The sequence below is a fragment of the Quercus robur genome, chromosome 7 (genome assembly GCF_932294415.1).
Source record: "Quercus robur chromosome 7, dhQueRobu3.1, whole genome shotgun sequence".
NCBI classification, from domain to species: Eukaryota; Viridiplantae; Streptophyta; class Magnoliopsida; order Fagales; family Fagaceae; genus Quercus; species Quercus robur.
In genome coordinates, this window is record NC_065540.1 from 5,204,388 (window position 1) to 5,225,744 (window position 21,357).

The 21,357-nt window shown below is 34.6% G+C and overlaps 1 protein-coding gene and 1 long non-coding RNA gene across 10 annotated transcripts in view; one reads left to right on the forward strand and one right to left on the reverse strand.

Moving 5' to 3' along the window:
* The window catches only part of LOC126691875 (putative disease resistance protein RGA4), a 48,827-nt gene extending 38,751 nt beyond the window's left edge, over positions 1–10,076 (reverse strand). For 3 of the 9 annotated variants that reach the window (XM_050387189.1, XM_050387191.1, XM_050387186.1), the window contains exons 1-11: positions 6,256–10,074; positions 6,050–6,128; positions 5,863–5,907; positions 4,737–4,933; positions 4,495–4,596; positions 4,243–4,391; positions 2,501–3,783; positions 2,251–2,377; positions 1,382–1,452; positions 620–702; positions 509–541 (exon numbers count right to left, since the gene is read on the reverse strand). In XM_050387189.1, coding sequence (XP_050243146.1) covers positions 6,290–9,889 — 3,600 coding nt within the window. In that variant the 5' untranslated portion in view covers positions 9,890–10,074 and the 3' untranslated portion in view covers positions 509–541; positions 620–702; positions 1,382–1,452; ... (6 more) ...; positions 6,050–6,128; positions 6,256–6,289. Of the gene's footprint in view, positions 1–508; positions 542–619; positions 703–1,191; positions 1,259–1,381; positions 1,453–2,250; positions 2,378–2,500; positions 3,784–4,242; positions 4,392–4,494; positions 4,597–4,736; positions 4,934–5,862; positions 5,908–6,049; positions 6,129–6,255 lie in introns of all 9 variants that reach the window. The other 6 variants (XM_050387190.1, XM_050387187.1, XM_050387192.1 and 3 more) reach the window with 4 other exon arrangements.
* Positions 772–1,024, forward strand: LOC126691887 (uncharacterized). The gene is made up of 2 exons (XR_007644858.1): positions 772–933; positions 966–1,024. It is a non-coding gene; the product is annotated as an uncharacterized LOC126691887 (long non-coding RNA).
* Positions 10,077–21,357: the final 11,281 nt, after the last annotated feature.

Here is a 21,357-nt window from a genome sequence, read left to right on the forward strand (position 1 = left end):
GGAGAGCTTATGGCAACTAAGGGGTGTGACCATGATTAATAAGCAATTTTTTTGGAAAATTTATTGGAAGTCACCAAAACGTTTATGCATGCATATCGAAATGAAAATGAGAAAGAACAACTAAAAATTAACAATCAAATCAGTGCACATTGGTTGCCAAAATTTGAAGCTCTATTTACATGAAGAAATATTTTAAAATCTCAAATTATGGATTTTATAAGCTATATTTTAAATGTTCAATTGGTAAAAGTTTATTGATTTTTTTGTTACTTATTAAAAATTAAAAAAAAAAAAGTTTATTGATTTTTAGAGAGAAAAAACAGAGGAACTTAAATTTGGTAGCTTATAATTTATGATCTAAAATGCTGGAATATAACTATAAGCAATATTAGATTTCGTAAGTTCTTACTCCAGCTAACTAATAGATAAATATTCTCTAAACCTTAATCATGCAAAATCATTTCAAGAAATATGAAGGATGACAACTGCATAAGAAAAGAGAACTTACAGGAAAAGTTGATAGTAGTTGACGAGAGAATACCTGCATAAACAATATACTGGTTGAGTATAAGAAAGAGAATAAAGAGAGGAAAAGAGGAGAATATTTTAGAGAACTTACCAACTTTAAACAGATTCTGTCAGCTTCTGATTATAATCAATTATTCCTCTAGCCAGAAACAATAGATATATTGTGTCAAGTGCCTATAACATATACAACAACAACAACAATCATGCCTTAGTCCCAAAAATTTTGGAGTTGGCTGCCTATAACAGATTAGAATATTAATTTTTATGATAGAATAAGAAAAAATTTGAAAAAGGAAAAGACTCTAGAAAACTGAATATTGGAACAAAGAAATTAGGAGTGAAGAATAAGTGTGATTGATTGACTCAAAGGTGTCCTCAAACAATCTTGGGAAGACCTAAATAGAGGTCAGTTTCTTGAACATCCATCCTAAATAGAGGTCAGTTGTTTTCTGTTAGCATCCTCAATAACCAATGACATCAAACTCATAATTTTTTTTTTTGAAGAAAAAGAAAAGGAAGGCATCAAACTCATTGACGAGAATCAAAACTTATCCATTTGTTTTATATGTGTGTGCTATTGCATATACATACGTACGTATGTTTGTGTGTTTTGTATGTGTAATAGTATGCATTTATCCAACTACTTAGGGGTAAGTTCTCTACCTGCTGTGTCAAAAGAAACAAGAAAGTTGTCATCTATCACATGCTTAGAGAATGTGCTGCATCTTTCCTTTTTTTTTAAATCATGGAAGCAGCCATCAAAATCTTATTTAAACCAAATTCTAAAGCAAATTGTACTTACATTATCAAATACTAACTAATTGGTTTTAGTTTATAGAGATATACCCATTACCTTATATGCAAGCGATTAGGAACTGTCTGCTGAACATTTGCACAATCTAGACCATTGAGTATAGAGGTCACCTGTTGGGGAAGTCAATAATACAAAGCTTACAAGAAGAGAACACCATTATGGATGGAAAACCTTAATTTGAGATACTATTTTAATACGTTCTTACAGAATTATGTACAAGACTACAAGTGATTTTGGATAAAATTAACAAGTAATACGGACAACTATAGATGTCTACCCCATAATCCAGTAAAGTGTTGAAGTCACAGGCACAGAGGCTTCAAGTTAGGAAAACATAACAAATCTACTTTTGATATGGAAGGTGGAAGAATTGTCAGGAATCTGTATTCTAGACAGAAGATGGAAGCAATGATTGTGAAAGCACTGGTTAACCTCTGCCTCACCTAACTTACCGGTAGTGTTTCCAAGTATAGTACACTGATCAACACTTGCAAATACATATATAACATGGCTTTGGTTGACCAAAAATACAGAAATTTCTAAGAAAAAAAACTTAAAAATAAAGAAAACTCAAAGATAATAAAATTAATCAACCTAATTTCAATGCATTCTTGAAGTAATCTTAATTAATGGTAACATGGCTTATCCGGTATTAGAATTTGATCCACCCCCCCCCCCCCCCCAACCCCAAAAAAAAAAGAGAAAAAAGAAAAAGAAAAATTGCAATCAGGGTCTTATTCAATTTGATTAGAATCTCAAAGATGGTCTTCATCATGGACAGTTTTGAAACAAAAATTTATAGGAATCAGGAAAGATAAGAGGATAAGAAATTTGGTAAGTGAGGAAATAAAGAACAATTGGTCTATTTTAAAGCAAAACATTAGACAAAAGGATATTTGAGAGAATACCAATTTTAGACTATTTTGAGCTTAGAATAGTAACCAGTAGTTTATCAACATATTTGGAACAGGGGCAATCTTGGACCATCCTGAGCTGAGGTACACCTCCAATTGGAAAATCAATGATAACTAGCATCTGTAAATATTATATGAACTAGTTAAGTAAATAGTATAGAAAATTGAAAGTTGAAAATAAAAAGGAAGGAAACTTAATAGGTTTTGTTGAAGAGAGAAATTAAATATGAAATTGAGAACTCACAAATTTTAATGAAACAATTGCATTGGAATCAACTTTAAATTCCCTCAATGGTGATTCTTGGACCAGAGCCAATCTTCTAGCACCGAACCACTCTTGATGTTTCCAATGATAAGTATGGGTGCAGAACTACAAATGCCTGGGCTTTTTGCAATCATTAGTGGACTTCTCATGCTCCCCAATGTTTTCAGCTAGCTGTTCACTACTGCATTTTTTAAATCACTCAAGCATCCTGAAAATTGAAAATCAACAGATTGATGCTGTGTTTAGAAGTGGTAATTGGATAGTGAAAGAATTGGAGAACATTACAACAAATTAACTTTTTAAGAGACATTTCAACAATGTACAAAGCATCATGCTATGCAATGATGATTTTGAATTATTATCTAAAATGAAAAAAAAAAAATCAACAGAACAGAACCAGGCAAACACAAAAGATTCATCGTTCATGAATTACAAATTGTATGTGGGCAGGTATTAATATCCAAAAGGTATGGCGAATTCAATTTCTTGAGGTAAATCTCCAATCATATTTCCTCTGTATAAAAGAGCATAAAGCCGTAAAAGTTTTCCAAAATTCAAACCCAAAGTGAAGAATGATCCACTCAAGCCATCAAAAAAAGGAAAAGGGGAAAATTTTAGGCGAAGAAATTTCCAAATGCAACTATCACAGTAGAATCAAGCGAAAGACTAATAGTTTTTTTTCGTTTTTCTTGACAAAGTCCAATACTCACTGTATAAGCTCTTAAAATATCAAATTCTCTCATCATTTTTTTTTATTAATGGAAAGCTGAAAAACATTTCATCAACTAGCTAAAAGAAAAACATCTTTAGAGAGGCTTTTTTGCAAAAACACAGGAGCCTCTTCTAGCTGAAAGCATATTTACAATCAGATCTAGCCATGCATAAGGATCTAGCATTTCAAGCTAATACATGTGCAACCCATTACCAGTCCTACTGACATGAGAGAAAGAGATCTCCCTGAAAAAAGTCCATTCTGTTTAACCAAGTCCAAGAGATGTTCAATTTTTGAGAGATTTGGTTATGCAGAATTGAGAGCTTAAAATCTCTGTAACGAGCCACCTTCTATAATTACTCCAAAAGGGCATACTGTAGCAGCAAATTCAGTCGCTCACATGACAGCCATAACTTCAGCCTCCTCAGCATCTGTACCCATATCTTCCAGTGAGCTTAAAGCTCCAATGAACAGCCTATGCTCATCCCATACCACTACACCAACACCAATTTTCTGAATTTCTTCAAACACAGCACCAACAAAATTTACCCTAAAAAATCCCATTAATTGCCAATAATCAAATGGTCAGAAAAAATAATATATGTGTAGTGGAAACATGTTATCAATATTAAATAGCACAATAAAAAAGAAGAAAAGGTTGATCGTGGCTTGGCAAGTTAGATACCTCTATGCCTAAATGGTAATTTTGCATGATTGGAATACCGTCACAATGAGATCATGGAGGGTTGCCCCACTTGAGTGACAACTCAGATCAACATAAATTATGCCAAAATAATTTCATTAAAAAAAAAAAAATTGTATTAACAAATTTTTCTTTTCCTTTGCTATGTAACAATTGAGTAAATATTGTGGGGGGAAAAAGAGAGGGAAGAGAGGATAATAGAACCTTCCTTTTTCAGTTAGAGCAGAATATTGGCCATCAATAATAATTCAATTTCTTACAGTTAAATATAGAGAGTGATTGGATAGAGGTTTAGAAGGCCCATACATCCTGATGTGCCGAGAGGGACACCAAATCCTCACAAAACACTATCTTCATAGGCATGAGACTTGCATTATTTTGCAAAAACCACTTTGGCAAGAATCAAATTCTGACAGAGTGTGGTATGATTACTGCAATTGTTTTCGAATGTCATGCTGCAGATATCAAAAACACACATTTTGGCAAGAACAATAAATTTATTTGATTGATTTGGTACTTTATATGTTAGAAGTGAAGAGAAGATTTGAGAAAAAATACCAGCACTGATGAATTTCTGTTAGCTTGGGAGTGGACTGAAATTCCATAAGATTAATTAAGTCTTCCTTCATGTGAACACAATAGATATGCCATTCCTAGTGCCTACACATCCAGCTGAACACAATTAATTATTCGTGAAGCTGAACACAAGCAGATCATTTACGAATAAGTTGGGTATTTGATACTGAAAGAAAACAAACCAAAGAAGAAAAAGCCAAGAAAGCCTGTTCTTGATGACTTACTAGGGGCTTTGCCTTTCAATTTGTATTAAATATGGACAATCTTGGACCACCTAGTCATTTCCCTTGGCACATCCTTCCTTAGGTCGATAAAAACTTTGCAGTTTCCGCAATATGGTGAAACATTGTGTTTGTGCAGATGTATTAGCTTTTTGTAATCATAATTACAATTTTCAGCTCTTGAATAGAACCTTCGTTTCCTATTAGAGCAGAATATTAGGGCCATCAATAACATAGTTTTAATTCCACACTGCTACAAGATGTTTTGCTATGAACATAGAATCATGCTATGCAATGATCATTCTTAATAACTATCCAATATGAGAAACAGGGCAGCAGCAGAGAACCAGGCAGACACAAAAGATTCATGAGTACTCCGTTATAAATCATATGTTACCAGGTATTAATATTTAGAAAATTTGGGGAGTTTGTTTTCTTGAGGTAAATCTCTAATCGAATCTCCACAGTATATAAATTCACACAAGTTTTTCAACATTTGGAACCAAAGTCAAGAACCATCCACTCAAGCCTTCAGAAAATAAAAATTGGGAAAATTTTATATAAAGAAAAATCCAAATGCAAGTATCACTCTCAAATCAAGCAAAAAAACATCGTAATTATTTATTCTTTTGACTTGATAAAATCATACACTTTATATGATCTTAAAATCTATAATTCTTTGTTTAATTAGTTGGATTTGAAATTTTCAATATGGAAAAGCTAAATATTCCCCATAATAGAATTACAAAAAGAGTAGTGGAAACATGTTATCAATGTTATATATCAAAAACAGATGAAAAAAAAAAAAAAAAAAAAAAAGAGGTTGGTTGTGACTTTGAGCATTTTAAACAACATTACACACTTTTCCAACACTTTTTCATCCACACATGTATCAAAAACACTCAAACAATATTACTCAAACTCCTCTACCAAACACCCCCTGAAAGTTTGATATCTCAAATGTTAAATTTCATAAAGGTTTACTCAAAATGAGTAATACCCCAGTACCAACATTAATCATGCCAAAATATATTTATTCTAAAAAAAATTATGGATTAACAATTTTTGCAATTTGTTTTGTTTTAGGTTATAGAAAAGTGAGAGGGAAGATAGGTTATAGAAAACTTACCAGCAATTATGGACTTCCGCTAGCTTTAATTGATTTTTCCTCCAGCTGAACACAATATATTAAATAAGAAATAGCCAAATTAATATAAGGAAATAAAGAGAGAAAGTAAGAAATTAGGGTTAGTTACGAAATAGAATATAATCCTAAGATGATTTAAATAAAATAGATAGAAATTCCATACAATTACCTGCGTTTATGACCGTACGTTAGCTTGGGAGTGGATTTAAATTCCATAAAGTTACCAGAAATTATGCCATTCGTAGTGCCTGCATATCCAGCAAACGTATTTTGAGAAAATTAAAGAAAGAAAGCAAGAAATTGGGGGAAATTGAGAATAGCGAATATGATCGAGAGAAAATAAGAGAAGAGGATTTGAGGTATGAGCTAACTTACCGCACATCTCTTTCAATAAAATTTTATAACATCTTCAAAAAGCTTCCTCTTTAATAACTTCACCGTCGATTTTGATATATGGAATATGTGCAATTTTGGACCACTCTGTGCCACTCCCCTTTGCACATCTTTCTTTTAATTCGGGGCAAATAAAAATGTCCAGTTTTTTTAAATTGGTGAGGCGTCGCATGGCTTGCACTGTCGGCATTTCCATCAATTTCTTGTTGTCATTAAGAGACAGAATTTGAAGTGAAGAAAGGTTGCCCAACCACTCGGGCAAAGCTTTCATTCCACCAAATCCATATATCAGCAGATATTTAAGAGCAGTGAAGTATTTGATTTCGTCCGGAAGAGAGTTGAGTTTGTCCCATCCACCCAAGGATAGATCTTCAAGGGAGGCGCGCGAGTGTTGGATGGGATTGAGACTGGGGAAAGCATCCAGCTCCTCACAAAACCCACCAATATCCAAAGTCTTTAAGCATTCTCCTAGATCTGGAATTGATATCAAATGAGGACATGAGCAGATCTTCAAGTATGATAGAGATGTACATGATTGCAGCCCAGTCGATAGATCTTCAACACCACAACTGTATATCCGCAATGATTGAAGGGACGCCAAACCTTGTATACTTGGAAAAGACCTCAAATTAGGACACGAGTATACTTCTAGCGTCTCGAGAGATTGAAGGGTGTGCAGCGTGTCCGCTAAATAACTCAATTTCTCACAGCCACGTAATTGAATTGATCGGAGAGAGGTGCAGAAGGCCCACACATCCTCATGTGGCGAGATGGACTCCAAATCAGCACAACTCCATATACTAAGATCCATGAGACTCGCATTATTTTGCAATAGCTGCTCTGACAAACAAGAAAGTTCTGATACTCTCCCTATGGAAAGGTTCGTAAGTGTACTAAGATTACTACAAATGTTTTTGAATGCAATGCTTTTGGTGTTCTCAATCTTTAGTTGCTCGAGAGCTGGAAAATGACATGGAGCACTTATGAGCTGGCCACAATTTTCAATTTCCAATTCTTTGAGGGAAGGAAACACCATTCCTGTTGTTCTTGTTGTTGTTGGCTCCATCGCATCCTTCCATTCCACTAGATTGGGCATGTCCCCCAAAACAAGTTTTTCCAAAGCCGGGAACATTGCTTTTCTACTATTACCCGATCCCTCACCACTATAATTGCCGTAAAACTCTGTTCCTATACATGTCACATTATTCATTCCCTTTATTTTAAGAACCTTGAGATGAGATAAATGCCCAAGTGTAGGAATTTTTTCACACTTGTTACAATTTTTTAAGAAGATTTCCAACAAATGGTCCAAGAGTGACATACCACCACTACTGTTATTGCGCGCCAATATCCATGATGGGAACTTCTCACCCTGGAAGTTTTTTATCTTTAAGCTTTTCAAACATGGGTGAGGCTGAAGGCCTTCCAATACATCTTCATCGTTAATGGTGCCTTCTCTTTCACTATTCCAATTGAATCCCAACTGGTTTAGTCCTTTCTTTTCCGATAATTTTGCACTTTTGGCTTCTTCTTTGTCTCTCACGTGCTCTAGATTGTAGATACTTAACTTTCCTCTAAGTTGGCTTAAGTATCCCATTTCTTCAATTCGAACACCAGTGTCTTGACCAACGACAAAAAAAGGCAATGTTTGAAGGCAAGTCAATTGCCTCATATTGATCGGCAATTGTTTTATGCTTCGATGACCAATATCAATATGTCTCAAACTAATCAAATTTTGTAGGTCTTTTGGAAGCTCTTCGAGAAAAAAGCAAACCTTGAGTATTAGAGTTTGCAAGTTATAGAGTTTTGTGAGAGATTTGGGTAACTTTTCGACAAGGGTATCTGTAATGCTGAGAAGCCTCAATTGTCTTAGCCTATCGATTGACTTGGGCAACTCTACTATACATCTCCCAAATAAAGTTAGACTACGTACACATTTTAAGTTTAGTAACTTGTCACCAAGATTAGCATGCAACGAAAAAAATGTGCGCAACCTACCCATGCCTTCTCTAGATAATGAGATTGTTGGTGTTGTTTGGCCATCGGATATAAGAGATAAACGTCGAATATAAGACACATCCCCCAAATTGCCATCTAAATGCAAGGTTTCCCCTTCTGAAATTGAGAGAGCAAGATCGTGTACACAATCATGCATCTTGCAGCTAACAATATCACCATAACCATCCCTTTTTATATCTTGGAATAAGGAATTTGCCAACAAAATATTAAAATACTCATTACCAATATCCTCCATTACTGATCTTCCTGGAGACAATTGAAGGAACCCTTCAGCCATCCAATGTTGAATTAATTCTTCCTTTTTCATTTCATAATCTTTAGGAAAAATTGCACAATATGTGAAACAACTTTTTAGAGATGGTGGATAAAGACGATCAAAGCTTAATTTTAGTACTGGTAAGATTCCATAGTTGTCAAGTGGAGAATTCCAAACTTTACTGTTTTGAATGGCCAACCATTCACTTTTCTCCTTCTTACAAGACATAGTCCCTCCTAAAACTCTCGCAATTAATGGAACCCCACCACATTTTTTAGCAATCTCCCTTCCAATAACCTCCAAATCTAGAGTTATTTCATTACAAGATACTTTTTTCATGATTATAGACCAACATTCATCATCGGATAGTTTTTCTAAATCATATCGAGGAAGTGTCTCCATAATTTTAGCCACGTTGTCTTTACGGGTTGTTACAATAATAATGTTTCCCATATTTGAATTAATTCCTAACAGACATCTCCTCAAAGTATCCCATTTTGTTGGATCTTCGTTCCATACATCATCAAGTATGAGAAGATATTTTTTTCCTTGCAACTCTTTTTGAAGGCGTACAAGAATCGCATCCTTATTTTCTAATTTATTTAGGGTAGGGTTAACGAGCTCAAGAATCTCTCTCAAGATCCTTTGATCATCAAAATTTTCGGAGACACATACCCATATTGTCCAATCAAAATATCTCTTTACTCGCTCATCGTTGTACACTTGTTTTGCTAAAGTTGTCTTTCCTAGACCTGCCATTCCTACTATAGAAATGACAGAGAGTTGTTCTTTGGTTGCCCCAGTTAGCAAGTCAACTATTTCTGAGACACGGTCTCCCCTTCCTACAACTTCTGAATGATCAAGAAAGGAGTCTGTCTTTGGGTTTGGGATAACCTCTAGCTTTGGACTCGCACCAACAAATCCATATGAATTTGCTTTATCATTAATCTCTTTTAGCGATTCCTGAATGGTCTGTATCTTGTTGGACATCTTGAGACGGAAAGCAATGGGGTTTGAGAATGAAAAGAAGAAGCATACCTTTCTCTTCATTTGGTTTCGGATCTCTACCTTTCGCCGGAGAATCTCGTAAGCAAACTCGTCCAGCACGTCATCAGCATCATAAGCAACATCTTTAAGCCTCCGCAGCCAAAGCCTCACCACCTCATCGCTCACTTGCCTTCTCTCCGCATCAGCCAGCACAGCTTGAATCGTGGTTAATGAGTAACGAAGTTTTGTCAACTCCCCCTCGAAACCCCAAGCAAGGCTGATCTGCTCAGTAGCAACTGAAATCAGCTTGCCTATTATTTCCTCAGCAACAACACTAAGGATAGTCTCAGCCATCTTTGGTTTGGTGCTCTGATAAGCCAGAAATAAGCTGGAAGTATTTGGAAACAATAGAAGGATTGTGATGTGCGAAGACTAAAACAGCAACAATGATATATGTAGAGAAGTAGGAGGGAACCCAAATATCAACTTGCACACATGAGATAAAGTCCAATACATGTCTTTTACGTATTTGGGAGCTTATCATATGTGAAAAGAACCATAATGGTATTTCCAAAAGTGCAGTTTTTTTTTTCTTTTTTTTTTTAATTTTTTTATGTGATAAGTTATAAGCTAAATTTTTACCTTTTTTTAATTTTTATATACAATTTTTAATTTTTTTTTCACATTTTCAAAATACCTATATATTTTAATACATTTTTAACAAAAAAATTTCTAAAAAAAACAAAATAAGTTATTACAGAACTTAGTAAACTTTTACGGACTTGAAAAAGTAGTCCTTGTCGGCCACTTTCTTTTTCTTTTGTTTTCACTTTGGCTTTTTCCTCGCGCTTTCCTCTGGACGGACGAACGGTAGAATGATTCTCACTTTTTTCACTTTTATGATTTTAAAATGCAAATCGCTTTTCTGCTTTTATGACTTTCACTTTTTGTCTGTTTTTTAAATTATTATTGTCACAGTACTCACACAGCTTTTTTTAGATTATTGCTTCGCATTTTTACATTTATTTATTAGGAAAAAGATGACAGCCCATGTGCTTCGTTCACCATTTGAGTCTTTTGAGATGATAGTTAAGATGATAGCCCATGTGCTTCTTTCACCATTTGAGTCTTTTGAGATGGTCTTCAATAGTCATACATGTTGAAAAAGATGTCGCCAGTTCACACTTTGGCTTTTTCCTCTTACAAAGTCACATGGGCCATGGCTAATGGCATCTTCTCTGCATTTTGGTTTCATTTGAATTATTGCTTCTTAGTTTAAGGTTTCGTTTAGTAGAGTATTTTAGTAATATATTTTTAATTTTTAAATAATATTATATGTATTTTTATATATTTTTTATTGATATATATTTAAAAAAAATACAAATAACATTATTCAATCTCCTTTACCTAAAGGCCCTTAAATAATGTTAGGAAAAAGATACAACCCACTTGCTTGATTTATTTATTAAGGTTGGAATGGAAGTGGGAATTCGTGATTTAGGGTTAAGGGAAATTGAACGAACTTCGTGTGTAGTACCATTAATGGTGCTGCCCAGTCTATAGCTGTGGGCCAGTGGCAAGAGGTAAAGTTAATTAGGATTTCAATCTAGGGTCCAACATTAAAAGTTGATATTAAAATTAAAATTAATTTAAAAATATTAATTGATAATAATAAAAAATAATTAAACAACTGTAAACAAATTTGGGTTTATAATAAAAGCAGAGTTTAAAACATTGAAAAAGTCAAGATATAGAATGGAGGTTTTAAAAAAAAAATACTAAAATTGCTACAAATTTATTACAAAAAGCTAACAAATTGATGTAGTAAGGACGTGATTAGTATCACTAGACAAAATAATAAATAAATATAATTGATTTTTTGTGATAGTAATACGTCATTTTATAAGATTAATGAAGTAAAATTTGTAATATTTCTAGAATAAAATTATATGAATAGTGAATTAAAAAAATTAAAAAACAAAACAAAATTATACAACAGTAATATGGGTGAAAACATGAGACAAGAATCTTGTCACAAGATACAAGCTACTTTAAAAGAATAGTGAAGTAGGTGAAAAGTCACATGCTTTGAATCCTTTGATACGTGATGAGACAAGAATCTTGTCACAAGATACAAGCTACTTTAAAAGAATAGTGAAGTAGGTGAAAAGTCACATGCTTTGAATCCTTTGATACGTGAGGGAGATTGTTTTTCCTTTGTCAGGTTGGTGTCAGGGTCTATTTCTCTAAAGGGAGTTTTTTTATTTATTTATTATTTATAACCATATTAGGTAGGAACAGAAGTACCTAAGGGGGGGGGGGGGGTTGGAGATGCCCCCTCTCACCCCCCTTGGCTCCGCCCCTGCCTGTGGCTACAAAGAGGACTTGTGGGGGCAATTATCTAGAAAGTCTCTCATTTTCGTTCTAATTATACAGAACGGCATTCCTACAACTGCAAAATTGATAGAAAATGGCAATGATTGTCGAAAATCAATAATTATAGTCACGAAGAATGAGATTAAAAGTTGCAAAAGTGGAGAATAAGATTATAGAAAATTACACCTTAAACCATATATTTTTAGGGCGGTTTCAAACCAAATTCTATAATTGTGGTTTTAAATTAAACTCTACAATTTAATAGTTGCAAACTAACCCATGAAGTTTTGGATAGTTACAAATTAAACCACATACTTTTGTTAGTTTCAAATTGAAACCTAAACTTTTAAAATCGTATCACTTTAAAGTTTAAAGTTCTTTTTTTGAGTTTGATTTTTGGGGCGCCCGGGGGGGGGGGGGGGGTTTGTTTAATGATTTAATGTGGCGTTTGGTACGGGAAATCCACATTACTCTTGGCATCTAGATTCATAGGAATGTAATTTCTTGCAATCTGGATGCCTAGGAATGTAGCTATTCCTATGTTTGGTTTCATTGGGAATCTCTTAAGATTCCTAAGGATGTGAGATGATAATATTTGGTTTATTCCCAAGAATCTTAAATGAATTATTTAATTTTCTCATTCTATCCTTAGATTTGAATGTGAACTACCAAGTCTTTAAAAAAAAAAAATCTTCCTCTAAATAAATAATGAAAAACAAAATATAAACTATTAATAATTTGTTGAGCAACACACACACAACAGTAAAAGTGAATACCTAGCAATAATGGAAGGTCCCCTTCAAACTTTTTTTTTTCCCCACGTGAAACCTAAATAGAATTTGTTAAAGAATATATCAATAGAGTTGTCTATCTTGTTTATGTTATTTTGGCGAGAAAATATATTGATGATTTGTTTTATATTGTATCTTAATTGCTTAAATGATAAAGAAAAAAATGGTTAAAATTGTCAATTTATAAAAAATACAATTTTCTTTAAGTTTGGGAATCTAGATACCCACCTGTTTTAAAGGGAATCTACATTCCTACTGAGAGGAGTTTAAAGGGGGAATCCAGATTCTCCTGGCATCTGATTCCCTGGCGTGATTTGCAACCAAACATGAAAATCTTTAAATATTCCTGGGAATCCTAAAATATTACCCCGTATCAAATGCCACATAATAGTTTTCTTCTCATTTATCCCCAGTAATAATAGACAAGTAACTTGGGCTTGCATGTTGTGTTGCTTTCGTACGTTGATCTTGTTTTAATTTGTTAGTCTTGGTATACAGAAACTATCGGAGGGATCATGAGTCTTAGAGACGAAGCTAGGTGAAGGCCCAAAGGGACCTGAGCCCCTTGACCTTAAGGAAAAAAAAAGTAGGCATATTTTTTTATAATTTTATATTTGAACCCCTTTTTCAAAAAAAATTGGCTCTCCTCTCCTACAATTTTACATTGTTTTTATTGTAAAATCATTTGTATTGATTGTTGTAAAATACTATAAGACTTCAAATTTGCTCAATCAACCCCAAAATTGAAAGTACACCCACATCAATCTGTGCATTATTGTGCAAAAATACATTTGGGCTATAGTAACTAATGATGCCAAAGATCATCAATTAGGTTACTCGTCCAAATCTAGAGCTTTGGACGATCTTCTAGTATCTTCAAGACAAAGAGAGTTGATTGAAGAAACCACTGGGTTGTGATCTAGTGGGTAAGCCTTTGATGCTTAAGTTAGAATCCCTCTATGAATACTGTATTTGTATGTAGATAATATTTTGTAATACTTTTCCCAAACCTTAGCAAATGAGGCGGATTCTCCCTTTTATAGGTAGCTTGGGTAGCCATTGTGCTCATAAATGTTTTCTTTTACATAATTGCAGGTAGTTATTACCCTGAGTGTAATGGTTATTGTCTTGATGGGAGTTTAAGGCCGATGAGTAATGGTTGTCATGTAATATGTTGAATGTGTTTGAACAGTTACATCTTTTTCTTTGATGACCTACTAATGAAGCAAAGGTCGTCCATTAAGGTGGACGTCTTAGTGACATTTCTGGACTCCTCAGTAACTGCGTAAATTTACATAGCTACTGTAGCTAGCTATGTGAATGAATTTTAATAATTCTTTAGATTGAAGGCGGTGGTTTTTAGGCAAGGAAGGGAGAGATATGATTTGGGATAAGAACAAAAAAAAATGATAAGGAAATGGTATTTTAATGAAATACAGTGTAAAATAAATTATTTGATGTTGGGTGTTTTAAAAAGTATGTAAAATATAAAAAGTAGATTCTTAAACTAAAATAGAAAGGAATTTTTATATGAGTTGATGTGAATGCTCTCATGTAGTAAGAGACAATGGTGTTTTGTGTCTTTGTCTTTGTTAGTAAATGATTGCATTGTAATGTATTGCGAAACAATGATTTTGTGTCTTTGTCTATATTAATAGTTTGTTAATAGTTAATAGATGTTTATTGGGAATTTCATGCTTTTTTTTGTTGTTATGATCTACCCCCTAACTTAAAATCCTGGCTTCATCCCTCATGATATCGCTCTTTTCATATTAAAACACTTGTATCGAGATATACAAACCTAAAGACCCTAACTCACCTGCAGAATCTAATGGGGGCAACTCAAAAGAAGAAAGTGGTTTCACAGCTGGTCTGATCAAAGAGAGACTATTGATGAAGAACTTCCATTAACTTCTCTAACTCTGACACAGTTTTTTTCAAGAAAAGCTAAGAAGATTTGGAAGAAGCGCTAATGATAGTAGCGGTTTGCATGCCTTTAGATGCATCATGCAAGTGCAACTAGTGACAGCATAAGCTATTTTTGTATCACTGCTGGCAGTCCGATCATTGATGACACCACTTCAATTGTGGTCATTGACAATTTGATCATCGAACTTCTAACACCAGCAGTTTTAGTGGTTAAGCCACCAGTTTTGATGATTTACTTGAAAAATTTTACTTGTCATATCAAACACCTGAAAATATTTTACTTAAAATTTTTTATATGTAAAATATTTTAGGTCAAAACAACTGGTGTGTAAGTTAAAATTCAATATCACAAAAATTTTTAGGGTCCATTTGGATACAGTTTATTTTACTAAAAACTGAAAACACTGTAGCAAAATAATTTTTAAATGTGTGAATAGTACTGTGGAACTCATTTTTAATGAAAGTTTTGGTGAAAAAAAGAGGTTTGTGGGTCCCGTGAACAGTATATGGACCTACTGAAAAACAACTACAGCCACAGAAACGCTTCTCAAAAAAAAAAAAAAAAGGTGAAACGCAGACAAAAAGGTTTTAACGTGTTGCTACTATAGCATGGGTCCCACCGTTTGGAAACGCCAAATGCAAACACGTAGAAAAATAATTTGTATCCAAACCCAGCTTAAATGATCTTAGGCTCTTATATATTATTTTTATAAGGAGAAAAAGAAATGAAACCAAATCTGATCTTTAGAGATAAAATAAAATTATCAAAGATTATAATAAGGGATAATTACAGTAAACCCACATATGGTTAGGTCCGTTTACACTGTGCCTACCCGTGGTTCAAAACTTATCACTTTGCCCACCTGAGGTGCCTTCCGTTAGGGATCTGTTACCCACCTCTCCGTTTGCCGTTAGAAAAACACATTTTTAAAGAAAAACAAACATAACAAAGATCAAAAAGTTAGGAATTTTTATTGCTTAAGAACTTCTTTGAGAACAAAACACAGGAATAGCACAGATCAAATGCTATTCCTGATTAAAAGTGATATCATTGAGCATTTGTTTTATTTATTTTTATTTTTATTTTTTATAGATCTCTCCAACTTTTATTCAAACCAAACCAAACCCAAAAAAAAAAAAAAAAAAAAAAAATTCCAAATCCCAGAAAACACAAGCCACAAATCCAGAAAAAAATCATATCTCGCCTTCGCGAGATCGCGCTGGCGAGATATGATTTTTTTCTGGATTTATGGCCAGTGTAATGGCCATTTCAAAAAAAAAATATCCCAAGAAGGCGTAATGGCCATTTCTTCGAGTAACCCGAGAATGAGTCAGGCCTCCTCGCCCGGGTTGAACTAACCGGCCTGGGCTTTCCACGAGCCCAACTCCATGGCAGCGACGCACGCGCCGAAGGTGATGAAGCTGACAACGGGGATGTTGAATTTTTGGAAGACCTCTTTGGTCCACCCGATCTGGAAGTTGACGATGGTGCAGATGATGGGAGGTTGGGATTGAGAGCGGTTGGTGGTGATATAGGCTTGGAGTTCGAGGGCAGATTGCTGGCGGGTCGGATTAGATCTAGGGCGCATAGGAGGACCCGAGATGAGTGGGTTTTGAGAGAAGGAAGAAGAAATATGAGTGGTGGTGGTGCCGAAGATGGAGGGAATGACGAGGGTAGTGTGGAAATTACGGGAGGAAAGGTGGGTGCAAAGCTCCATGCAAGGGTGAAGGATTGAATACATGTTTGAATAACCAATGGACAAGAGAATAGCAATATTGTTGGTTTGTGTTTTTTTCTAAAAGAAGTTCTTAAGCAAAAAAAAAACCCTAACTTTTTTATCTTTGTTATGTTTGTTTTTCTCTAAAAATGTGTTTTTCTAACGGCAAAGGGAGAGGTGGGTAACAGATCTCTAACGGAAGGCACCTCAGGTGGGCAAAGTGATAAGTTTTAAACCATGGGTAGGTAAAGTGTAAACGGGCCAAACCTCAGGTGGATTTGCTGTAATTATCCCTTATAATAATTTTGAACTATCAAAATTTGATCAGTAGTGAATAGAATTTGTTTGTATTTCAAGTTACACATTTTTTAGACCATAGATTTCTAATAGATCTAATACTCAAAGTGTGCGTTTGGGAACTGAGTCTGTGTCCAGCGTTTCTGCGTTTCATGTTTTCCACTTTTTTTTTCCTTGCGCGTGAACAGTAACCTCACATGGGTTCACTGTGCAGGGGACAAAAATCACTGTTTATGCACTGTTTATCACTGTTCACAACACTGTTCACGCACTAAAAAATATTAAAAATGGATCCCACGGTACTATTCATACATTTAAAAATTATTTTGCTAAAGTATTTTCAATTTTCAGTTTCAACAACAATAAATTCAATCCAAACAGATCCAAAATAACACTATTGACAATGTCAGCATCGAATATTTAAAGCTTGCTAAATCAACTAATCTATTTAATGCTATAGTTTTTTTTTTTCTCTTTCTCTTATTGATTACAGCTCTCAAAAAGTTGAGGGGGAGGGTGGAGGACTTGTGGAAGAACCAAAGAAATGGAGTTGGTGTCGTTGGGGCTGGGTTGAGGAAGGAGAGTTCGTAGGAAATTTTCTCTGTAAGAGCAGTTACTAGTTACCTAAGGGAAAAAAAAAGTGGCCTTTTAACAAAAAAATGGATGTAGATTTGAACCATCAGATTATTAAAAAAATATATATGAAAAAAGAGATTTGAATGATTTGTTGGAAATACTCCAATAATCATACTGCCTTACTTCTATTTGATTGAGTACTCTATTGTTTATTTCTCTTTTTTGTAACTTCATGTGAATGATGTTAGTGTCAGTAAGAGATTTTCTGTTTCACAGTGCTTGGCCTTGTTGGTAAGTTGGTCATAGAAGGTAAAACTTTTAACTTCAATTATGTTTTGATATTAAGTTCATTAGGAAGATGTCTCTTCTGTGCATCCATGGCAAAGAAATATCTCTCTCTCATTGTTATGAGTTTTGTAATTAATAATGATAGAGAAAAAAATAAGTGACAGAATTATGCCTCTTAATGGTGAAGGATAGGACAAACTTTGTTAGAAACAGAAAATTATTAAGTATTCCCAGAGTATCATAAATACGTATTTCTTCCTCTCATATGAATGGTGGGTCCCATTATAAATTTAATTAGTGAGACTCACCATTCATGTGAGAGGATGGAGTACCCACCATTCATGTGAGAGGAGAGAATACGAATTTATGGTACTCAAAGAGTACGCAATAATTTTCCGTTAGAAACCGGTTGGGAATAAGAGTTTCAAAGTGAGTAAATACTATCTCTCCCTTTCTTCTACTCCTGATACTCTATTCCCTTGGGAACCTGTATGGCATTCAAAAATCCCTCCAAGGATTGCTTTCTTCTCATGGACTGACGCATTAAGTAAGATTTTGACTCTTGAGAACTTATAGTATAAGGGTGTTGTAGATTGGGGCTATATGTGTAAAAAGAGTAGCGAATCAGTGAATCATCTTCTTCTTCATACTATTATTCATTCTGTTTGTTCTTTCTGACTCATTCTTTGTGAATTCTCAACAATTTTGTGCATTTATCTCTGAGAAAAAACGTTACAAGCAGTCCTTATCTCTGATATTTCATCGTCCAAAGCCATTCAGTTCAATGTTTACAAGGTGTAAGGCTTGCCAAGATATGGACATTAGTATTAACCAAAGTGACAAGAAAATAAAAAGTACACAATATAGTTTGATAAACCCTTTATAGGGACTAATGAATACAAAGGCGTCATAACTGATTGCAACAACGTTTGGCAAGGGCAATGGTAGATCAGTTCGCTTCTCTACAGACATTTTAGAGAATATGTTTCCTCTCAAAACGATTAATGAAGGATCTGCAGTCATCAACCACATCTTGTAAAATTCTATTATTAGTTTGTGTTTTGTTTTGTTTTTTTTTAAGCAATGTCACCAACAATTTATGCACCAAATTCAACTTCTAGATCAATGATCCCAGTTTGCTTCTCTAGATTTGAAATTAGGTATTAGTTTTACGGTTTTAGAGCATTCGTATAAGTCTGTCTAAAATTTTCCCTCTATTTTAGTATAACAACCTATTATTTCTATTTTACACAAACACTTTGCAAAAATATCCACATCAGATTATCTATTATACATTATCTTTTATTTAAATATTCATTGTGGGGGTCAGGCCAAATGGGATTGGGCTTGAAGCAAGTCACAATCTATTTATATATATGTGGGAATGGGAAAGGATAGGTCACAATGGGAGATCCAAAGAGAAAGGACCTCAAAACGGGATGGTAAAGTAGGAATAATGCCTAAAACACACATGCAAACTAAGAAATTGGATTCTCAAAGGTGATTTTGTTCCTCGGGCTTACACATGCAACAATAGGGAAGTGGGTTCTTCTCAATGATTTTTTCTGTCTCTCTCTAATTTTTTTGAAGCCCATCTCCTATGGGGTCTTTCCCTATTTATATTAATGCAAATAGTGAGCTTTGTAATGATAGAGCCCCTACTCTGTTAGCATCATCTCCCTTTTTTAGAATCATAGGGGGAATATGTGTCTAGCTCACTATTTAGATTGGTCACTTCAACAATTAAGGTGTGGGCACCTCTTATCCTCTTCTGATGCCGCCAATGCAGTTACTCCTCGTAATTAGTGTTATACCTTGAGGAATGCATTCGGATAAGGCGCATTCCTAGGTACTACAGTTCCTGGACCACGTATCTCAGGCAAGTTCTCCTCAACAAGCCAACTTAGGTGAAATTATCCTCAACAAGCCAACTCAAGTGAAATACTCCTCGACAAGTGTAGTTGGGTCAAATGAAGTTCTTTGGTATGATTTGCAGCTTGACAGGGTGGGCTTGAGTGGGCCTCCTTTCTTTATTGGGCCTTCTTTATTTTTCATTGGGCCTTTGGCTTGACAGGACAACTTATTACGCCCTACAATCATTTTTCTCGTTTTTTATTTATTTATTTATAATTTCACAGCTACCCCACCTGAACAAACTCTCTCCATATGTTGTTCTTTTGCAATTTGGGTTTGATTATTTATATGGGTCTGATGATTTGTATAGATTAGCAAAGCATGTTGTTGGATTCAAGAGAAGATAGAGAAGGGAAAGAGTAGGGGAAGAGAGAAAATCGGATGAGAATGGAGAGAGAATCAAGTGACAAAGAAGAGAGGAAAAAAAAAAATCAAATAGAAAGTTACAGTAACCATGTACATTTACATGATTACTGTAGCAATAATAGATATGCACAATTTTATAAATGACTAATGTGGGTAGATTTCGAGCAATAATGTGTAAAATTGTGCATTTTTTTCTATTTTACACCGACTGGTGCACGTGCTCTCATTATCTCACAGACAAGGGATTGGAATTCAACAAACTTAGAAACAGAGAATTAATTAAGTCGGCATCAAGGGTTTTACTTAGCCAACTCTTCCACGGTATTTCACACTAATGTGCTATTTTGCAAAAGTCGGAAAATATAATGTGCACAGGGAATGTACGAGTTCATACAACGTATGGTCTAATTCTACTATTGGAAGTGAAGATAATAAATAGCAAGAGACAAATTTGAGTTATAATGATCAAATCATGTTGATTTATGTGAATTACAAAGATTGGCGTTGGATATGTCATATTGTTGTTGCATCACTCACAATGTTACACCATGAAGAAGATTTTGGCATCTAAACTATCTGAACCAAACTGCCATTGCCAATGATTTATAGTTCAACCACCACTCCCCCCATAATAATGTGATGGAGTGAAGCCATAGATTCAACACTCATTGAGTTCGTGTGTAACTTATGTTACTTATCAATAAATAAAAAATCCGAACCTATCCGCCAAGGACAACCCTGCCAATACAATAATAAACTATGGGATAGCTAAAAGGAGACGCACGAAAAAATCTAATGAATGCATAATGAACCAAAGAAAGCATAAACATACAACAAATGATCCTTCCATTTTTACTCTCTTTCAGATCTTCTCATTCCAATGACTCTCTCCAGGTCATCCGGTTGACAAGGAATTGCAAGGGCTCCCTCATGGGAAAACCCAAATTCTACCTCCGCCTGTTTTAACAATTTCAAAAACTCTGGATTATTGAGATAACCCAGTTTGACAACAAACCTCTCTGGTTTCCAGCCTTGTGTTGCAACTACCACAAAATAGCCTTGCTTCACCCCTTTAAACAGTGAAAGGCTTTTTTGCAGCTTTCCCCCAATGGAACAAAGTATTCCATTGATGCCTTTTCTTACTCTCCTATAATCTCCAGTTTTAGCCATGTTTAGGTGGACTTCAAAACAAGAAGTTGGTTCGAGTTCTTCCCCATGCAGTATGGTTATTATATAATGCATCTGGTATCTAGCATGAAGGGCAGATGAGATCAAAATTCGGAAGAAAAGAGATTAAATGTAGGGCCATTGCATGTGGTACTTCATCAATGTGTCAATTTCATTGTACCACCTTTTTTGGGACTAAATTAGCTGTTATCTTGGATATGACAATTTTCATTACCTGCAATAATAGGGTTGGGAAGAAACACTTGTGACAGATGAGAGGACAAAAGTACATATGACACAAAAGGCTACGCCCCTTTCTCCACCCATTTCTTATCCCCCACCAGAAAAAATTGAGTTTCAGCTATGTAATAACATGGGTTGCACAATATAATTACTTGAA